An 18,910-nucleotide genomic window follows, 5' to 3' on the forward strand; every position below is an offset into this window, starting at 1 on the left:
TGGATGATAGTCCAGTACTATTTACAATCATGCCTCTAGAATCATTCACGTTCCATTATCTAGGCATACGTTGACCAAAATAAGTAACAAACGACATCAGCGAAACGAAAAAGAAAAGGAATCAGTATGAGTTATACAAATACATGCATTGCCCGCTCCAGGACTTCCAGAAACAGAGGCATGAGGGGAGAAGAAAAAAGGTACATAGAAGGATCGAAGACTCCGAAATGACAGATGGATGAAAGCCATTCCCCCAACCATTAAGCCCATTCTTTTTATTGCCGCGCCGGCCCACCCATAAATTATATTTTGGAAATCGCAGGCGATTGTTCAATCGGATGCTTTGTATACCCTTTTCAGAACGCATGCGGATTGTGTGGTCATGCATTGCAGTTTTTAATAATTTTACTGTTTTCAAATCTATTTGACGCGTGGTTCGATTTGCGTATATCGGGAACACCAGACAGGGTCATTGTTGTCACACTGATCTGCCCCAGGCAGACCGATGGCGTACAGCAGGCTCTAAAGCAACAGGCGGTTCGAGCATAGACTATAGGCTAAGGCTGTAAATGGTTGATCATTGACACCTGTTGCAGTCTTTGCCTTCGCTAGCGATGTCCATTTACAGAGTAGGTTGAGCCTGCTTCTGCTCCTCGGAGATCGCTCCGGGGGTGAGCATCTGCAGAAATGACTTGATCAGCATCCATGTACGGTTTAAGTTTTCAAAAACAAGACTTCAAGAAACAGGAACAATGACGATAATTTCAAATATGAATGTTGTAGGCCTGTTGGCGTGATCGTCAAAAAGGTAAAAGAGTTTTCACCGCGTCTCGGCTTTCGGGCGCAACCGGAAGATAAGGTGAATTATGGCGGTAATGGCGATAACAAGGCATTGGAAATGCATAATAGCAAAAAATTTCAGATATGACCTACCTCGTTGGCACCCTTGATCATGCCCTGCTCACGCTCCATCTGTACATACTGCTCCTCCTCCGCATAGGCGAGCGCGAATGGGATACCGACAAGGAAGGCACTGGTGCTGATAACCCAGAGTGCCCTACCGCTGAACATGAGACTGGACTTTGTGAATGAGGTGATAGAGGAAACTGTGCTGTTGACCTGGCGGCGGGCGGAGGGAGGGATGATATCTTTCAGAGCGGACAGACGCTCGTAGAAGGTCTCGCCATCGAGCTCGACATCGGAGTCCTCGGAGATCTCAGACTCTAGATTCGTTATACATGTTAGAGCATCGGTTAAAAAATGTGGTCTCCAAGTCGGAATCAGGAAGGCCACGCGGTGTGTTTGGGCCAGCAGTGTGGTCGGCGCAGCAAGTGCCGCCGGAAACACGGGCTGGGAGCAAGCTTGTACCGTCTCACACACACACACACACACAGGAAGATAGCCTCGACACCGCTGAATCCGAGGGAATGCACTAGAGTACTAACCGGTATCAGTGTAGTCGTCATCCTCGTCATCCGAGGCCAGAAGGACGTTGTTCTTGGTGGCCTGGGGCTTCTCCTGGGCGTAGTGCTCGTCCTCGACTTCTTGGAGCTGAACCATCTTGACTATAGGTTATTAATTGGATGGGAGATTATAAAGTATATGAATGGGCGAGGCAAATTGACGGCGTTGCGGTATTGGATGGAATTGAAATTGAGAGGTGACGGAAATTGATGGGTAAATGGAGAGGATTGCGGATTCGACATCGTTCCGTACCAACTTTTTTCCCGAGCCAAACGGAGCTAAAAGCGGCAATGACCTTCGGCCCCAATAGGCGCTGATACTACAGCCCATAGAAGACCTCTACCTTACCTGGCCAGGCAATTAAAGATAGATGAGTGATATAGTAAAAACGGCGCCCAAGAATACATGTTTTGATGTTATTCATTTTAATTACATAGAGGGAAGAAAAATGTCGGGCATCACGCCCTTCTCTTAACTATACTATACAATAAGCAGCGGCTTCTATCTATTCCGTAGAGTATTTCTTCTCTAGCTTTCACTTCATTCATCTTCTTCCCAGCTTCCATCTGGCGATCCTTTCTTGGATCTCCTCCCATGGGAAGGAACGAAGTTATATCCCTCCAGTTCGCCCTCCTGCAGAACCACAGTTGGCCTGCCGGTACCTTGTCCCTTGTTCTGGACGTTACCGCCGAAAACCTGTCGGGCAACCCGGCGCAGATCCTCCACGGTCAATGCATCGATATGATCGCACATCTCTTTCACACCAACCTTCCGGCCATGCACCTGAACCTGGCGTCCAAGGTCCTCCAATTCGACCATTCGTGACTCCAGGTTCATGAGAAGAGAGGAGCGGAGTTGGTTCTTTGCACGGTTGACTTCCTGCGCCTGCAAGGCAGAGTAACCGTTGTCAAGAGTCAGTGCCTGCAGTTCGCGGCACATGACCTCAAGCATCTCAGGCGTCCGTGTCGGACTGCATGAGGCGGAGATTCCGAAAATTCCGCTGTCGGTGTAACTATGATTGAAAGCGATACAGCTCTCAACCCATCCATGCTGGTTCAGCACGTTTGTGTAAAGGCGTGAGTACATACCCTTTCCAGGACCGCCTGCGGAGAATGATCCACCACCACCGAGCAGTGTCTGGAGGGTCGCGAGAGCATAGATGTCAGGGTTGGAGATGGGAAGAGCCTCAAAGGCGAGATGGATATGGCTCAAGCGAGGAAGCATGGGGTTCGCCGGAGGAGGAATTGGAGGAAGAGAAAGGAAACCGCCAGTATAATGAGAAGGACGTGTCAAGTTGAACGTTGACGGTTCCACCAAGGAGGGATCCAATGGCGACACGGAGCCATTCTGCGACCCGGAAAGATTCTTGAGGAATGGAAGTTTTGAGAGGAGACCGGACCCGGACTTTGGGGATGCAGGAGTAGTCGATGTGGTGGACGACGGCGTGAACTGGGGAATTGTGGGCACTTGCCCTTCTTCGACCGCCGAGCTGGAGTTCGACAAAGTAGTTTCAATGCCGGTTCCCGATAGAACAGGACCCTTGTTAGATTTTTGTCCTTGCATGTCACCGAAGTACTGCTCCGTGAGCTTGACAGCTACATCATGCGGCACACCGGCGAAGGCAACAACCATCCTGTCAGGGTTGAAGAATACTTCACGATATTTATCCACAACCGCCTTGTTGATCTCTCCTAGTCTTTCCTCCGGGCATAACAGAGGGTTTCCCAATGTGTTGTCCTTGTAGGCGGCCATATGTACCAGCTCCGGCAGAATTAGCTCTGGCTTGGCCCAGATCTCACCAATCTCATACTCAGCAGTACCCAGCTGCTGGAGCACCTCCTCTTCTGTGATGAGCGGATCACGAATTGTCTCAGCCAAAAGGCCCAGAGTCGTTGGGACAGCCGAGTTGAAACTGGCGGACTGGTACATCAGCGACTCTCGCGAAGAGGCGCACTGAATGTTACCTCCAAGACCCTCAAGAACTTCAAGCATCTCGTCGCCAGACCGTTTGTTGGTCGACTTGAATGCTAGTCGATCCATAATGTGGCTAACTCCTCGTAGGCTCTCATCCTCGTATCGGGAACCGGCGTCGACGTAAACTCCAACACCAGAGAAGGGTCCTGGCAAAGATTCAGTAGCGACACGAATTCCATTGGGCAAGGTGGTGATCTGGTCGAGCTCAGCAGGATCCTATAGCATTGCGCAAAGACATGAGTTAGTCGAGAAGATCAGACCAAACGAACACCCAACATTTCGGCATTACCTTGGAACCGGCCTCGTTGACAGTAGCGAAGCTCCTTGAAACGGAACGAGAGGCGCGAGAGAGTGGTTTCGCGGACTCAACTGCCCGCAATACTGAGCGACGCATATTGTCAATCTTGAATTCAATAGGTTCGGAGGCGATTGAATTCAGGTGCTCCTTGTGTTGTCGGAGAGAGCTGTTTTCCGGAGACCACCGCAAGGATTTGGATGAAAGCCGAGATCCCATGGCTTATCTAATCCGGCCTGTTTTCATCCTTAATCAAAACCAACTAAAATGACGTCGACTGGAAATTATTCTTTCGTTTTATAAGTCGACTTAGTCTAGATCTTCAAACTAGGTGTGGCAATAGCATAGAAGGCCTCTTTTTTTTCATGTCTATTTGCTCGGCTACGTCTTTTATGGAGTCGTCATTTATACTGTACGACCAAGTCTGAAACAATGAATTGCTTTTAAGCCACGCCCACATCTATCACATAACCTCTAGTTCTACCGATTAATCTATTTTCATGGCCGTGCAACCAATTGTAGATCTATCTCAGCTGAGCCTGTTACGGATTCGCCGTAGCCCATGCTCTATACCAGTCAAGGCAAGAGGCATTCGCAACACTGGCGCCGATCTTGATATTCAGGCCGCACAAAATCTGTTTCACGGCATTCTCGACTTTCTTGCCATTGGACGTGACTGGAATCTCTGGACAAGCGTCCACTATACCTGGGACATGCCGAGGGCTGAGCTCCTTGCGGATAGTGGCTTGAATACGTGCCGCGAGCTCCTGCGGTATGGTCGTTTCCTGCGAGGCTAGCTTCACGAAAAGGACGACAGTCTCATCTGCATCAATTCCGTCTCGCCTCCGTCCAATGCACAAAGAGTCCTCCACTTCCTCTGCAAAGTGCTTGAGCAGAATATTGTAGATTTCTGCGCTTCCAAACCTAACTCCGGCCGGTTTCAGGACGCCATCACTCCGACCTAGCATGACTACCCCTCCAGTCTGAGGATCCAAGCGCACGAAGTCTCCATGATGCCAGACCGATGGTCCGAAAACATCAAAATAACTCTTGCGGTATTTCTCTGCACCAACAGCCCCAGGTGGCCAGAACATGACCGGCTGTGCAGGGAAAGGCTTTGTACAGACGAGATCGCCTGGTTCGCCAGAAGCGCTAATGTCGTTGCCTGCGTAGTCGTATACAGAAACGGCCATGGCTAGACAGCGACATTGAATCTCACCCTTGCGAACCGGCAAGATAGGGCAGCAGGAACAAAACAAGGACAGAATATCAGTTCCGCCAGTGATTGAACCCAGCATAATATCAGGGTGAAAAGATGAGTAGACGTACTCAAATGTGGAGGGCGCCAGCGGAGAGCCAGTGCTGAATATCGCTCTCAGGGTTTGCAGCGTTACCGGCCGATGGGGGTGCTTTCGCGGGTTCAGGGAAGCTTGCTCCAGGATAGACAGGTACTTTGCCGAAGTTCCAAAGTGGGTTATCTTCAATTCATCAATTAGACGTGGCATGGCCATCTCTCCATTCCCGCCTTCAGGGTCAAATGGTCGAAAGGGGGAACCATCGTACAGAACGATGGTGGCACCACTAGCCAGCCCGGAGACCAACCAATGCCACATCATCCAAGTGACAGTAGTAAAGTAGAACAAGCGGTCTCCAGGGCGAATATCGCAATGGAGCATGTGTTCCTTTTTATGCTGCAGCAAGGTTCCAAGCGATCCATGAACAATAGGCTTAGGTGCCCCTGTCGTACCGGAAGAGTATAATATATAGACAGGGTGGCCAGGCTCTAAGCTTGCAAATTCGAGAGGAGCCGAAGGGTTGCTGGCGGCAGAGAGGAAAGACTCGTACGTAGATACCTTTCCCTGAACAGGTGACAGCTCCTCAAGATTGATCCGGTGTGACTTGATTGTCTCGAATACAACAAGCAGCTCCAGGTTTGGCAGTCCTGGAACAATTTGTCGGATTTTGGCCTCTGCCCCATGCACTTTGCCATTATATAATGAGGCATTGTCAGCGAATAGAATCTTCGGTTCTATCTGTTTCAAACGCTCTAACACTGCGTGCACACCCGTGTCTGGGGAGACGCCGGTCCAGAATGCTCCTATGGAAGCTGTCGCCAGCATAGCAACAACGGTATTGGTATGATTGCCTAGAAACCCCGCCACACGATCCCCGGACTGTAGGCCCGCTTCCTTTAGGGAGTTGACACATTGCCGGACGCGTTCACGCAGCTCTTTCCATGAAACATACTCTCGTTCCGACTCCGTAGCAGCGATTATCGCCACCTCATTCTCACCGAGCGCGCTAGCTGGGTAGAGAAGATTCTCAGCGAAGTTCAGTCTACTACCCTCGAAGAAGTTGGGTCTAGGGAAGAGATCTTGATCAGAGTCGAGGACCTGTACTACTTGTCAGAAGGAGAAGAGGCTTTGCTGCTGGGTAACCAAAGGAGCCATGACACGAGAGTTGCAAACACTTACACGGTCATATGGTTTATGAGACTTGATCGCTGTGTAGTGCCATATCCGCTCCCAGAACAGTGCAGGCTCCGAGACACTCCAACGCCAAAGGTCATCGTAGCTCTTCAAAGACAGACCGTGCTCTGCGTTTATCTTCATCATAAAGTCATATATCTGCGTGCCTGCGGAGAACTATGCCGCCATAGTTCTTTCGAACCGGAAGAAACTCCATTTGAAGACATGATGGATGGAAGCGATTATGATCGGTATGTTCCTAATGAATTACAATACCCCTCAATCAAAAATTTGTTCTAATTGTGGAGAGGGAATCAGTCATCGTTTGCTGGGTGACAGGCACTATTGTACTGTACCTCGGTGTTGAGAAATGGTTCGATTTGAAATATGGATCGGCCAGCTTCGGCACGGAGTACGATTGAGTTAATCACTAACTTCCAGACCTAGTTGCGAAATAGAAATGACTGGTACAGAGGACTCCGAAGGCGAATCTACATGGCCAGTCTAGGCAATGGTCAAGGGTCTAATCGGGGATCGTGGGGGCGGGAAATTCCGGAGAAGAGGCAGTCAAAAAACCCCGCCTTACCCTAGATAGAAGGCGACCGACTCAATTCCAATGCTTATTACTATTACTAGATCAAAATAGATCTCTAGCTGGGTATTTTCTCGTCATGATTTTCTTCTGCACAACGGAAGCTCCGACCTTGTGCGTTGTGGCAAAATGACACAGCTTTCTGTTAGTCAATGTTATCTCCAGTAACTACGTACTGCGTATGCGCATCAAGATATGGCACATGGTTTGCTGGCAGTGTCGCATATGTACGGAGTACTAGTACTGGTAGTATGAATGTATGGGTGTATATACTTGAAGTAATCAAAAGATAGCCACTGTTTGTATGGTCTTTGATTGAAAAGTGAAAAACCTGACTCTGTCGTATTCGCCTTGCGTTGCCCCTTTCTGGGGCGGTTTTAATTACATATTCCAAAGTAGTAACTAACTAACTAACTACGGAGTAGTAAGATTACTACTGACTACCTAGTAAGATAGTAGTTAGTTTAGATGAGAATTGAGGGAATAAAAAAAGAAAAGAACAAGATCGGTGCTTCAGGGGCCGGTATCTTACCGTATCATAACTTCATATTCCTGGGTGAACCAGCTTGTAAAATGATGCAGGGGCAATGGGACCATACCGTACGATACTATGGGTCCCTGTTGGATACCATTTGGTCTGGACGATCCACTCTTGAAAAAGTCCTTTTATTTTCCCTCCCAACGCTGGGATCCATCGGGGAGGGATTAATTGCGGTTGATGGTCTTTTCAGCTAATTCATAATACTGACTCTTTCTTTCTTCTTCTCTTTACTGTCTCATCGCGATAGGCGTCAATTAATCTGGGCCAGGACAAGAGATTGAATTTGCGATTGGGCTCCGTGCCCTTCCAGTTCCCACGTGCAAAAGGTCTGTGCCTTACGTTACCACCTGAAATTACAGGACCATCAATCACCGGCTTGCTCGGAGTTGCATTTGCATCTCACCCTCATTTTCTCTCCTGTCTTTGTATACCGCCCTCCAGTCTTGGTCTTCCTTCCATTCCTCCCTCGCATCTGTTGACTATTTGCACAAGTGTTTTACACACTTGGTCTGGATTGTGGCTGACTGCTTTCCCGTGGATACTTCAGACCGTCGTCGCTGTCCTAGTACTTTCTGAGACATTGGCAAGTGAACGAGAACTGGTCAACAAGCACAACACTCGCGTCAGGAGTCTCGTTGCCTCTTTTCCTCAAGTAGCTTCTATTTTCCCTCTCCCTTCCAGGACTGCGGTAGAAGTTTCTCTCCACACCACATCGGTGTTCCTGCGAAATTGGTTGTTTCCGACTGGCGGTTTCCTTGCAATGCCTCGTCGATCCGTCCACTCTTCCGCCAACGACCCCTCCAACGCGCAGTCCACCTCGTCCAACTCTGGAAAGGGCGGTATCGCCTTTAAGGCGCCCACAATCAAACCTAGTCTTCTGAGCCAATTATTCTCAACCTCCCCTAAGTCCAAATCCGACTCTCAGTCTGCGAACGCGACCGCCAGGGGAGCTAGTGGGAACGCTCATTCTGCTTCGATCAGCTCGGCTTCACTGTCCTTACCGACTATTTCTCTCTCTACTGCTACCGCGGGCAACCCCAATATGGACGAACCGCCGACCACGCTCTTTCAACCCCCCTCGCCTGAGGAGGCTCGTCGCCAGGCCAAGGCAAACGCGCAATTTGGCACCATCGGCCATCCCAGCCACCGGTATTCCAGTCAACATCCTGGTGGTGTCTTTCCCGAGCCGATAATGGATGAACCGCCCTATTATTACCTTCTTACCACCTACATTAGTTACCTAATCCTAATTGCATTTGGACATGTCCGTGACTTCTTCGGAAAACGCTTCCGTGAAGAGAATTACAGACACTTGAAACCCCGGAATGGATATGGTGCCCTCAACAGCGACTTCGACAATTTCTACGTCCGTCGTCTCAAGCTGCGCATTAATGATTGTTTTGAGCGCCCTGTTACGGGTGTACCCGGGAGATACATCACCCTGATCGACCGTGCAACCGACGATCACAACAAGCACTTCTACTTCACCGGAACCACCACCGATACGCTGAACCTGAGCTCGTACAACTACCTTGGTTTTGCGCAGTCTGAAGGTCCATGTGCAGACCTCGCCGAGGAGTCAATCAGGAAATATGGCATCACTGCTCCTAGCACCCGAGCGGAGGTTGGCACACAAGATCTTCACATGGAAGTTGAGGATCTTGTCGCCAAGTTCGTGGGCAAGGAAGCGTCGATGGTCTTCTCTATGGGATTCGGCACTAATGCAAACATTTTCCCCGCTCTGGTCGGCAAAGGCGACCTAATCATCTCCGATGAGCTGAATCACGCGTCAATCCGCTTCGGTGCACGTCTTTCTGGGGCATCTATCGGTATGTTCAAGCACAACGATATGAAGGACCTGGAGAATAGGCTTCGAGAGGCTATCAGTCAGGGTCAGCCCCGTACTCATCGCCCCTGGAAGAAGATCTTGGTCGTTGTGGAAGGTCTTTATTCTATGGAAGGGTCGATGTGCAACCTCCCAGGCTTGATTACTTTGAAACGGCGCTACAAGTTCCATCTTTTTGTTGATGAGGCTCACTCAATTGGTGCCATTGGACCGAGAGGCCGAGGTGTTTGTGACTATTTCGGTATCGATACAGAAGAAGTGGATATTCTCATGGGGACCCTCACAAAGTCTTTCGGTGCTAATGGTGGGTATATTGCTGCCGACAAGAATATGATCGATCAGCTTCGTGCAGCGAATTCTGGAGTTATCTACGGAGAATCGCCAGCTCCAGCAATCTTGTCCCAAATCTCGTCTGCTCTTCGTATCATCAACGGCGAAATCATTCCAGGTCAAGGCGAAGAGCGACTGCAGCGTTTGGCCTTCAACTCCCGATACCTTCGTCTGGGTCTGAAACGTCTTGGCTTTATAGTGTACGGCCACGACGATTCACCAATTATCCCAGTGCTGCTGTTCAACCCCGCAAAGATGCCGGCCTTCTCCCATGAAATGCTCAAACGAAAGATTTCTGTTGTCGTTGTCGGCTATCCTGCTACACCCTTGGTCTCCTCCCGTGCTCGTTTCTGCGTTTCTGCCGCGCATACTAAGGAAGACCTCGACCGGGTATTAACCGCTTGTGACGAGATTGGCAATGTCCTGCAACTCAAATTCTCGACTGGTGTTGCCGGCGGAGCCTCACATCGAATGAGGACGCGACCCCTCCTCCAGAGATGGAGAAGGAATGGCACCGGAAGCGAGATCCTGTTGCTCCTCCGCGGTGGCGTATCGAGGACGTTATCAGGCGCGGTGTCCAGGACGCCAAAGGCCCGTTGTATTAGTTCGTCATGATTGCATTCGGTATTGTTACATATACGTTTAAAGGGTTGGCCTACAGATTCGGTTGATGCTGGTCATGCCGCATCACAGGCTGATCGAACCATTACTACCTCACGCTTGCTGTGTATCATTAGACACTCACTCTTGGGTTGTCTCTGCATTCTTATACGTTTTCCCCTCCACATACATGACGTGGAATGGTTACAGGCCTCGGCAAGAAAATCACGAATTTCTGACCAAGCCATCGGTACGCCGTTTGAAACATTAACTACCGGACAGCAAACTTGCACGAGCGCACCTGTTCACTACACCGTGTCCGTGTGACAGAGGGGTTGACCGGACCTTGTACCCCTGGTGGCGTTTTTGCCACTTTTTCTTTTCTTCTGGCCCCTTCCCTTCGCTGTCTCCTTATCGACATCCGCTGGTTCACTCCCCCCACCAAGTGCTGGAGGAAGGGACAAGACCAAGCTTGTTATTGTTGGAAAGCACGGGGCCACACACTTGTACCCTAATGAGTTTGATGAGCGGTGGGGGCGCAACGGATCGCTTCGTTGGCATATATGCACGTTTACACGTAGATGATTGTTAATACATTCTTATTGAACCCATTTGTATCTTCATATATATATAGCTAGGAATTTAATGTGATGAGGTCATGTACGTTGCTCCAATAAGTCAAATAGTATTCGAGTACCTTAGGCTTATGCTATATATGCACCCCCGTATGCAGATATCTATCCGTAACCAAACACCTCAAAGTAAACCCTGGAGTCCAGAAAATATAATGAGTCCTGTACGCCGACTGAATGATGGTTTGTGACCTTATGCCATCTTCTGTTGCTATGATAACCATCTAGAGGTATCTCCAACCTCAGTCTTAAGCCCAGCCCATTCCTGAATCCAATAACGTCCAAAGGATATATAGAAGAACAACTAAAACAAAAGCGCCGAACGATGGAGAATGAACCTGTGAAAACCGGAGAATTTGAAACGATAAGAAGCAGTAAACCCCACACACCGAAATATCGTCATGAAGTCATAAAGAAATCGTACCTGCTTAACGCAGTCGAGAAAGGTAAAATGAATGTAAAGAAAACAGAAAGTTCTAGATGATTACACGACATGAAGTCTAGTTAATCATTTAAACTGTACCGTATCTATCACAATCTTCTTCTAGAAGCGCCTGGCTTTCTGATGGAGTACGGTGGTGGTGGGCTTGCCGGGTAGGGGACACGGAGGGGATCCAGCCTCTCATCCAGCCGCGGACTCGCATCCAGCGACTGCGTCCGCACTTCGGATCTTCGATCTCGATAATGGACTCGTCATCTCGCGTGCCGTACATCAGGAATTGCACGCCCATGAAGCCGTCAAAGAAGAGGACGCCGAATGCCCCCAGGAAGAAGGGGATAGCTCTGCCTAGCCATTCGGCGCGGTTGTTGCCGTCGGAGTCAGCCCATCCGCCGCCGCCGTACGGAGGGTAGTCGTACCAGGCGTTGGGGTTTGTGAGGAGTGACGTGGAGTAGAAGAAGTTTCCGCTGAATGCGGCCATGAAGAGTAGCGGAGACAGGCCGGATGTGCTCTTGCGTTTGTAATTCTTGTATAATTGAGGTGGGCGGGAGAAAAGATATAGGACTGTTGACATCCACGAGAAAAGGGCGCCAAAGAACTCCAGGCTGAGGAAATAGGGGTGCGGTTCGGTGGATGGCTCCGTTGGTGCAGCGTTGGCCACAACGGCGCAGAGCATCGATGCTAAAAGAACTGTGCGCGTAGAGGCAATAGGCAGGCTGGGGCCACTGCTTTTTCTGACCATGGACCGACGGGATGAGCTCAGCTTCTCATTAGAGTACGACGGAACCTGGCCATTATAAGAACCGAAGATAGGTTCTTTGCGACCTTGCACATCCTTCGCGTCTGAGTTGACTGTGGTCTCTGAAGGTGCATGGTTGACCGAGTCATTCTCGGAAAAGGATACCCCTTCTAATACACCCCCGGTCCGGCCCTCATGATGTGAGTGTGAGAGACTAGCGTAGTCATCCTGACGTCCTTTGATATGTGTGTACCAGAAAAACTGGAAGACGAGTGTAACATCGACCAGGACATAGTAACTTGCAATGATGACTTGCCAAGTAGCTTGCCGAGTGAGTATAGCACCGATCAAGTTGCTAGTATCTCCCAAGCACCACTCCACAAGAAAGAAAATGGACAAGCCTGACGTAGACTGCAACTGGACATTCTTGTATATCTGTGGGAGCTGTGCAAACAGCCAGGAGACGATGCTGAGGGTGCCCAACACTGATGAGATGAGAGCGAGCGGCGTAGGTATGCACGTGTGTAGATGTGCGGAAATGGCAGCGAAAAAGGGCGAAGACGGCTCACAATGCTGCGGTAGCGCTTGTGTCAGGGGCTGTATTAAAGGAGGCGGCATATTCTCGATTCGTTGATTTCCACCGAAATATTGGACAACTGGTCTAGACGACTTGAAACGGAGAGGAGAAAGTCACGACACGGCGAGATGTTCAGATGAATAGGCGAGGGTCCCACGGGGTACTGAGTGCCGGTCTATGCGGTGTGAGACTCGTTCTGCAAGGACAAAGGGGAATAAAAGGAGAGTACAAAGACGGAGAAAGCAAGAGGAGGAAAGGAGATAGGAGTAGGAGGAGTCCAAGGGGGTTTGGCCTGATTCAGATATGGCACGCAGAACGAGTCACACTCCCCGATTAGGTCACGAGTCAAGGGCTGAGCTGAAGATCGGCGATGATGACCGACTCTGATAAGACTTCCATATCTCCGCCTCCTGATTGGCTCCTACTGGATCGTGAAACCCTGCTCCGCTCCGGTTTCCGGCGGCGGATGATCTTCCAATGGGGTCACGGGATCCCCGGCGGCGGGGAACCGTGACCGTGGGATACCTTCCGTGACGTGGCTCCAATGTCAAGAAGTCTAGAATAGACATACTACATATATCTGTTTTCTTCTCAAGCTTAGAGTTACTTTGACCAAACTCACGCGGGTGATATGCGACAGAATAAATGTGGAGCATTGCACCCATCACTAAGAAAGATTTACTTTGTGGGGAAAAGTAAACCGTTTCGTCGATAAGATATGATATCGCTTGGATAGGCAGCTTTTATACTCATGATTTACACATCAGACTACTTCGGATAAAAACAATGACCGGGAGTTGGCAACTAGCTCGGAATTTTACGAGGATGTCCCTCAGGCCTATGATATATTTATTCTACTTGCAAGTGAACAATGTCACCTATGGTTATGGCTTTCCTGCTTGCAATCTCATTCAAAGTTGTCCTCTCCGTTCGAATCTACGTTTCTATCTTCATCCGACATAGCCGGAATGACATCAGTTCCAAGTTTTAAAAAAGCAAAAAGCGATGATCCGATCGACTCTTCACTTCCTCGCCAAATTTGATCGTTGCAGGAACTGAACAATTGGAAAACGTCGCATAGAACTTGCCAATTCCCGCTTCCCTGAGCATCTGCTTTACGAAACCCAGGAGAGCATAAGGAGCAAAGTAAAAGCTTCACCACGCGTCGCTTCAGATAAATGCCAGAGGAATTTATTGTACGATAGACTAAATTACTAACATATAGATAGAGGCATCATACTCAGGACCAGTGTAATCGAGTCGTTAAGCGTTACAAAATATTCCGAATGTTTATCTTCTAACAATTTTCCCATAAAAGTGCACGCACCAACATCAAAGAGCAGCAAATATCACTCAGGCGATCGAAGAAATATGATCCAGGAGGGTATCCAATCAGTAGCTGCCGCTATGGCTACTGTGCCGAGAATGACTGCGATGATGACGATGATGACTATGATGGCGATGACCATGATGATGTTTGTGACGGTGATGATGCTGTCCATGGTGATGGTGGTGGTGGTGATGATCATGCTCATCATCATCTGGTTTATCCTCCATCTTGTCTCCCACGAAGTTACCTAGTATCGCACCACCCACAGCTCCTAGAAGGCCATGGTTACTTTGGTGTCCCAAATAATAGCCTCCAGCACCACCGGCAAGCGCCCCTGCTAGGTTGCGCTCAGTTCCCTCGTTGTCGGAAGTGTTGTTGGCTTCTTGGGGATGAGAGCTTGGTGGATAGTCCCGATCTTGTTCGTCAGTGGGCGCGTTACTGGAATACTTCAGTGTGAACTCATCGGAATGTTATAAAATGGCAGCGTACTAATAATCAGCGTTACTTCCTCGACGGTTTCTTTCTTGCTCAAAGCCTTCCGCAGAAGCTGGGTTGAGGTAGTCCTGTTGCGGGCCCGACATTTGGGGGGGATAAGACCTCGGCGTTTGCGCTAAGTCATACTGCGAGCCATGCTGGTAGTTTTGATTTGGAGGAAATTGCTGCGCATGAGGATGCTGAGACTCATAATCATACGGTGGATTTTGGTACAGGCTGTCTGCGGGCGCGTAAAAGTTCGCCTCGGGTCCAGGACCAGGAGGAGCGTGGTGTGGGTGTTGGGCATAAGGGTCAGACATCGTGAAGGCGGGGTGGAAAGTAGATGCAGGTAGCACTTTGTACTCAGGGTCTCGAGGGGTAGGCGTTGGTCAATAAATACTGGGTTCTGTTTCATTTGAGGAGTCATGGAGTATGGATTAACTGCCTAATGACCATAGCATGCAGCGCAGCTGACCTTCTCGCGCGACATTCCGCCAAGATGGTATGAGGTGACAGCTTCTAACATTGCATACCATACCCCAGTCTGCCAGACTCAGTAGAGCCCTTCTTCAGAAGTTCTTGAAAATCAAATAGAACAAGAGAAAATAGCACAGGTCTACATTCCCTCGTGACTCTCCACATCTGGACTCGATTCAGTACTGTGACCGAAAGCATGTTCTAATAGCTCACTGGGTAGTCCAACATTTTTACTGCAGCAATTTACCTAAACGACATGGGACGGCATATAGCCAATATCTGCTTTTCAACATCCCATTTATCTTAAGCAGAGAAATTATTCCAAAAATAAGCAGGTCCAACAGATATCAGTATTTGCTCTTACATGCAAAGCGGAGGGCCATCAAGCGGGTATACAAGCGTAGTCTTCTATAGCACAGAAGACACCCTTCTAATATCAGTAGCAGATCCAGAGGCGATGCTGAGTCTCAAATATAACTTCCTTTGTGTTCGGTTTCTTGTAGGTCACATTGAAGACATTCCTGGATGACCGCAGTTGACGGACGGAGCAATGGAGGGTAGACTATAAGGCCCAGAATTCATCATTCCTCTTAGATTATTTGTAAGAATATAGGATCTTGTTGTACGAGTAATACTAAATGATCGAGGATTGCTGTGTTGGCACCAAAGAAAGCGACTAGCCGAGTTTGGCTTCGGAGATAAATCACGTTACGACCAAATGCAATCAGACTGAGGGTCTACCAGATTCATCTGATTTAGACACCCTTATCTTCGTTTTGCCTGTCTCGTTGTTTGACTATTGCTCTAGGCAGATTCGACCAGATGTGAAACATATGATTCTCGTTGATTATCACTTCGGCCAGCTTGCACATCCGAGGTTGAGCGTCAACAATTTCTCAACACCAACGCCACTAGATTCATGAATCATACTTCTCTGGAAGTGACCAAGCGGCAACACACTTCATAGACACCCTCGATATGGAGACCCAGATTAGTATGAATACGCCTTGATCCTGGCCATTTTTTTTGTTATAGCTTCCTACTCTACGAAGAGTTCTTCAACTGACACGCTCATACAGAGACATCCAGGCTACGACAGAGCTGCCGCTTTTGCCGAGGCCGAAAGATTAGATGTTCTGGAGGACGTATCTGCAAAGCTTGCCGAGACCGTAATATTAATTGCATTTACGGCCCTGAAGCCCGCAAGGGCCGACCAAAGCGCAAAGGAACGGAGGACAAGTGCACCCTTAACCCGGGTGTCAGCAAGCGCGACAGGAAGCAGTCCATTTCGTTGGTTAATACTGCAGTGTCCGGCGTTCTGAGCGAGGATTCGGTGGTGCACGCATCAGTGGCCCTCGAGAAGGTTCACACTTTGGGCAATGACCTAGAGCAGATGTTTGATGATTACTTTATCAGCAAGACTGGATCGGAATCCAATCTTCTTCAGTTGTCTATGAGTTCTTTCCAGAGACGTCAACAGCAGTCGTATACATACAGTCATCCTACACACCATCAAGTAAATTATGAAGGGCTCTTATCCTCCATTGCCCAAGAGATGGTGGAAATGCTACTTCTGCGCGTTGGCTCTTTGAGATGTGGACAGCCGGAGAACAACCGAAACTTCTTTATTGCTACTCTAGTGGCTGACACTACACCGTCCATGTTCGACCCTCCACAGTATCATAACCCTCTAACAGCTCTAGGAAAGCACCGCATCTTGCAGTTGATTGACATGTGGTTTTCAGTGCATCCTCTGTCGCCACTGGTATCAAAAAGCTTGCTTACTAGTGAAGTTAAGGATGGAACAGTGGACGAGGCTCTATTGGCAATCATTTTGGCTGATGCGTGTCATGTTTTAAGTGGTGACAGCGAGCAACATGGAGCTATACGCGATGAATCCCAGAAGTTGTCTGAGTTTGCCTCCATCCAAATCAAACAGCGCCAGCTACCACTTGGCGACACAGAGGCTCTCTCCACTGTACAAGCCTTGTTTCTCATAGGATGGAGAGAATTGTGCTTGGGTCATGCCCGGCGAGCAACCTGCATTGTGGGCTATACGTGCTATATGGCCTCACGTTTAGAAAAAACATGGAAGAATGCCGACATGAAGAGCGTAAAATTGAATGGTGTTGAAATTGACCTGGTCAAAAAAGAGGTCTTGCAAAATGTTCACTGGTTATGCTTAACCACCACCACCTGGGCGTTTATGCAATTTGATCAGGCCCTTGCGCTCTTCGGCCCCGACGAGATCCCTGATTTTCCCTGCCGGGATGAGACCACCTCCGCCCTGATACGCTTAGACCAGGCGTCCGATAACATATCTACACTGCCGGCACAGATACAAGCCTTACGATATCTATGGCCTCTCAGCCATATCTCCAGTACGGTGTCTCACATCTATATTCTGTATCTCAATATGCCTGCCAAGGGAGTACCAAAGGCCTCATGGCAGGAGCAGCATATTCACCAGTTATACGATCTCCTTCAGTCTTGTGCTGACTTCCCCACGTTGTCGGCTAAGATTAGAGACATCCTCCTCCAGGCGGTACAAGCTGTGGAGAGTCAAACCACGACATTGCCTTCACAACTTTACTTGTTAATTGCCTACCATGTTATAATCACACACATGCTATTCTCTCAGAATAAAACGGACCAAAAGTCGTTGAGAATTTCGTCTACGATCATAAATGCCTTCTGCCAGTCTGCGTCGGCACTTCTGGTCCTTTCGTATCGCTCCTTAGATCCGTCAAAGGGTATAATGCTGGTACAGAGGGAAGGAGGCATGGCGTTCATCAATATGCTTGTCCTGGGGCTCGATACGTGTAGTAGAGCCCTAGTTCATATTTATGACCACCTCAGCCGCGGTTTGATTGACAGTCAAAAAGAAAACACAGCGATCAAACAACAGCTAGCGAATTATGCTGATAAATTTCATCAAATTTGTAAAAGCGATGCGGTGTCACGATGTGGAACTGTGATGCGGCCCGTTAAGAAACGGCTCAAATGGGCGAAATTGGCATTTCAACACCTTCAGATGCCACCTGAGCCCCATATTGAGGGCTTGTTGTTAGATCTCGCCTTTGCCACTGACCGGCCTGGGGACATGCCATCGTCAGATGTAGTTTCTGATGCGCTCTTGGTGAACCAGCAGCCGAGCTCAGGCACAGCTGATCCATTCTTTGTTGTGGATGACCCCATAATCAACACACTTCTAAGCCTTCCGGGGATTACTGATGCCCATGAGCAATTATATCAAGACTATACGTGCCTCCAGCCGAGCAAGCCGAGCATAGGGTCGGAGCAAGATCTTCTCTACATCCCAAACCCAACATCCTTGCTTCCAGGTGATGGGGAAAGTCTAGAGTTGGTGTATCGTGGCGCCAGGGGTTCGCCCTTGAGTCTCGCTAATACCGATGACCGCCCGGATGAGCTAAACTCCACGCTATCTGACATGACAGAATTTATGTATAGTGATACTGTCAATTTTACGCCGCCAGAGCAGACCTTGGATAACGATTTATTGTCACAGTTGCTCAGCAACCCCGATGATAACATGGGACCCTTGTGTGGCAAATGACGTAGGAGTCTGGCTGCAACGTGGCCCTCATAATGAAGTTAGGCGTCTCATAGCTCTAGCTATGCTCACCTGTTCCTGGCAGTCAAGGCTTCTTATGCCGGCAGCCAATAAAGCAAATACGGCTAACAGCCCTTGTGTGAGGCCTGTTCTTAAGGATACTAGTTTCTAACAATCATAAAGCATTGAGTTGAAAATGGATCCGGCGACCACACAGTTGGCTCAAGGCCCGTTATTCCGCCGGATGGACCTTGCCTCAGGCCCCGAAGGCTCAAACCAGGGCTCCTTTGGTGACTAGAGGACAGATGGCGTGTTGACTGGACTCCGTTGTGGCTCGTGTTAGTTCGAAAATACTCTATTGAAACTTGGTTGACCGGTATCGAGTTGTTATTATAGCTCCCGGCTGGGAAACATCTATCTGACATATATCGCTCAAAACTTCCAGGAAACTATACAAAAACATATGAAACAGAAGCACATGGTGTTCTCCCTCCAACAGAAAGATGGATAAAAGGGAGAGAAAACATTGAAAAGGAAAAAGGAAAAAGGAAAAAAAAA

General features: G+C 48.9%; 7 protein-coding genes across 7 annotated transcripts; 2 read left to right on the plus strand and 5 right to left on the minus strand.

The window, feature by feature from the left end:
• Positions 1-41: 41 nt before the first annotated feature.
• ANOM_008207 (mitochondrial import receptor subunit TOM22) lies at positions 42-1,681 on the minus strand. Its single transcript, XM_015553463.1, has 3 exons — positions 1,446-1,681; positions 934-1,361; positions 42-679 (listed from the first exon to the last, which is right to left on the minus strand). Exons 1-3 carry the CDS (start codon positions 1,558-1,560, stop codon positions 623-625), a joined length of 600 nt encoding a protein of 199 aa, XP_015404594.1. The 5' UTR covers positions 1,561-1,681; the 3' UTR covers positions 42-622.
• A 323-nt stretch (positions 1,682-2,004) lies between these two features.
• ANOM_008208 (mitochondrial-processing protease subunit alpha) lies at positions 2,005-3,952 on the minus strand (the record flags this gene model as incomplete). The annotated part of the gene is made up of 2 exons (XM_015553464.1): positions 2,005-3,654; positions 3,728-3,952. 2 exons carry the CDS (start codon positions 3,950-3,952, stop codon positions 2,005-2,007), a joined length of 1,875 nt encoding a protein of 624 aa, XP_015404600.1.
• A 323-nt stretch (positions 3,953-4,275) lies between these two features.
• Positions 4,276-6,385, minus strand: ANOM_008209 (acetoacetate--CoA ligase family protein; the record flags this gene model as incomplete). Its single annotated transcript, XM_015553465.1, has 2 exons — positions 6,208-6,385; positions 4,276-6,126 (listed from the first exon to the last, which is right to left on the minus strand). The coding sequence occupies exons 1-2, from the start codon at positions 6,346-6,348 to the stop codon at positions 4,276-4,278; spliced, it is 1,992 nt and encodes a 663-aa protein (XP_015404599.1). The 5' UTR covers positions 6,349-6,385.
• A 1,709-nt stretch (positions 6,386-8,094) lies between these two features.
• Positions 8,095-10,125, plus strand: lcb2 (putative serine palmitoyltransferase 2; the record flags this gene model as incomplete). The annotated part of the gene is made up of 1 exon (XM_015553466.1): positions 8,095-10,125. One exon carries the CDS (start codon positions 8,095-8,097, stop codon positions 10,123-10,125), a length of 2,031 nt encoding a protein of 676 aa, XP_015404605.1.
• Positions 10,126-11,254: 1,129 nt separating this feature from the next.
• On the minus strand, positions 11,255-12,538 carry ANOM_008211 (PQ-loop repeat-containing protein; the record flags this gene model as incomplete). The annotated part of the gene is made up of 1 exon (XM_015553467.1): positions 11,255-12,538. The coding sequence occupies one exon, from the start codon at positions 12,536-12,538 to the stop codon at positions 11,255-11,257; it is 1,284 nt and encodes a 427-aa protein (XP_015404606.1).
• Positions 12,539-13,889: 1,351 nt separating this feature from the next.
• Positions 13,890-14,621, minus strand: ANOM_008212 (uncharacterized protein; the record flags this gene model as incomplete). Its single annotated transcript, XM_015553468.1, has 2 exons — positions 13,890-14,265; positions 14,317-14,621. 2 exons carry the CDS (start codon positions 14,619-14,621, stop codon positions 13,890-13,892), a joined length of 681 nt encoding a protein of 226 aa, XP_015404603.1.
• A 1,135-nt stretch (positions 14,622-15,756) lies between these two features.
• Positions 15,757-18,355, plus strand: ANOM_008213 (Zn(II)2Cys6 transcription factor; the record flags this gene model as incomplete). The annotated part of the gene is made up of 2 exons (XM_015553469.1): positions 15,757-15,772; positions 15,858-18,355. 2 exons carry the CDS (start codon positions 15,757-15,759, stop codon positions 18,353-18,355), a joined length of 2,514 nt encoding a protein of 837 aa, XP_015404604.1.
• Between the last annotated feature and the right edge of the window lie 555 nt (positions 18,356-18,910).

The sequence above is a fragment of the Aspergillus nomiae genome (assembly GCF_001204775.2).
Source record: "Aspergillus nomiae NRRL 13137 chromosome Unknown contig00253, whole genome shotgun sequence".
Taxonomy (NCBI): Eukaryota; Fungi; Ascomycota; class Eurotiomycetes; order Eurotiales; family Aspergillaceae; genus Aspergillus; species Aspergillus nomiae.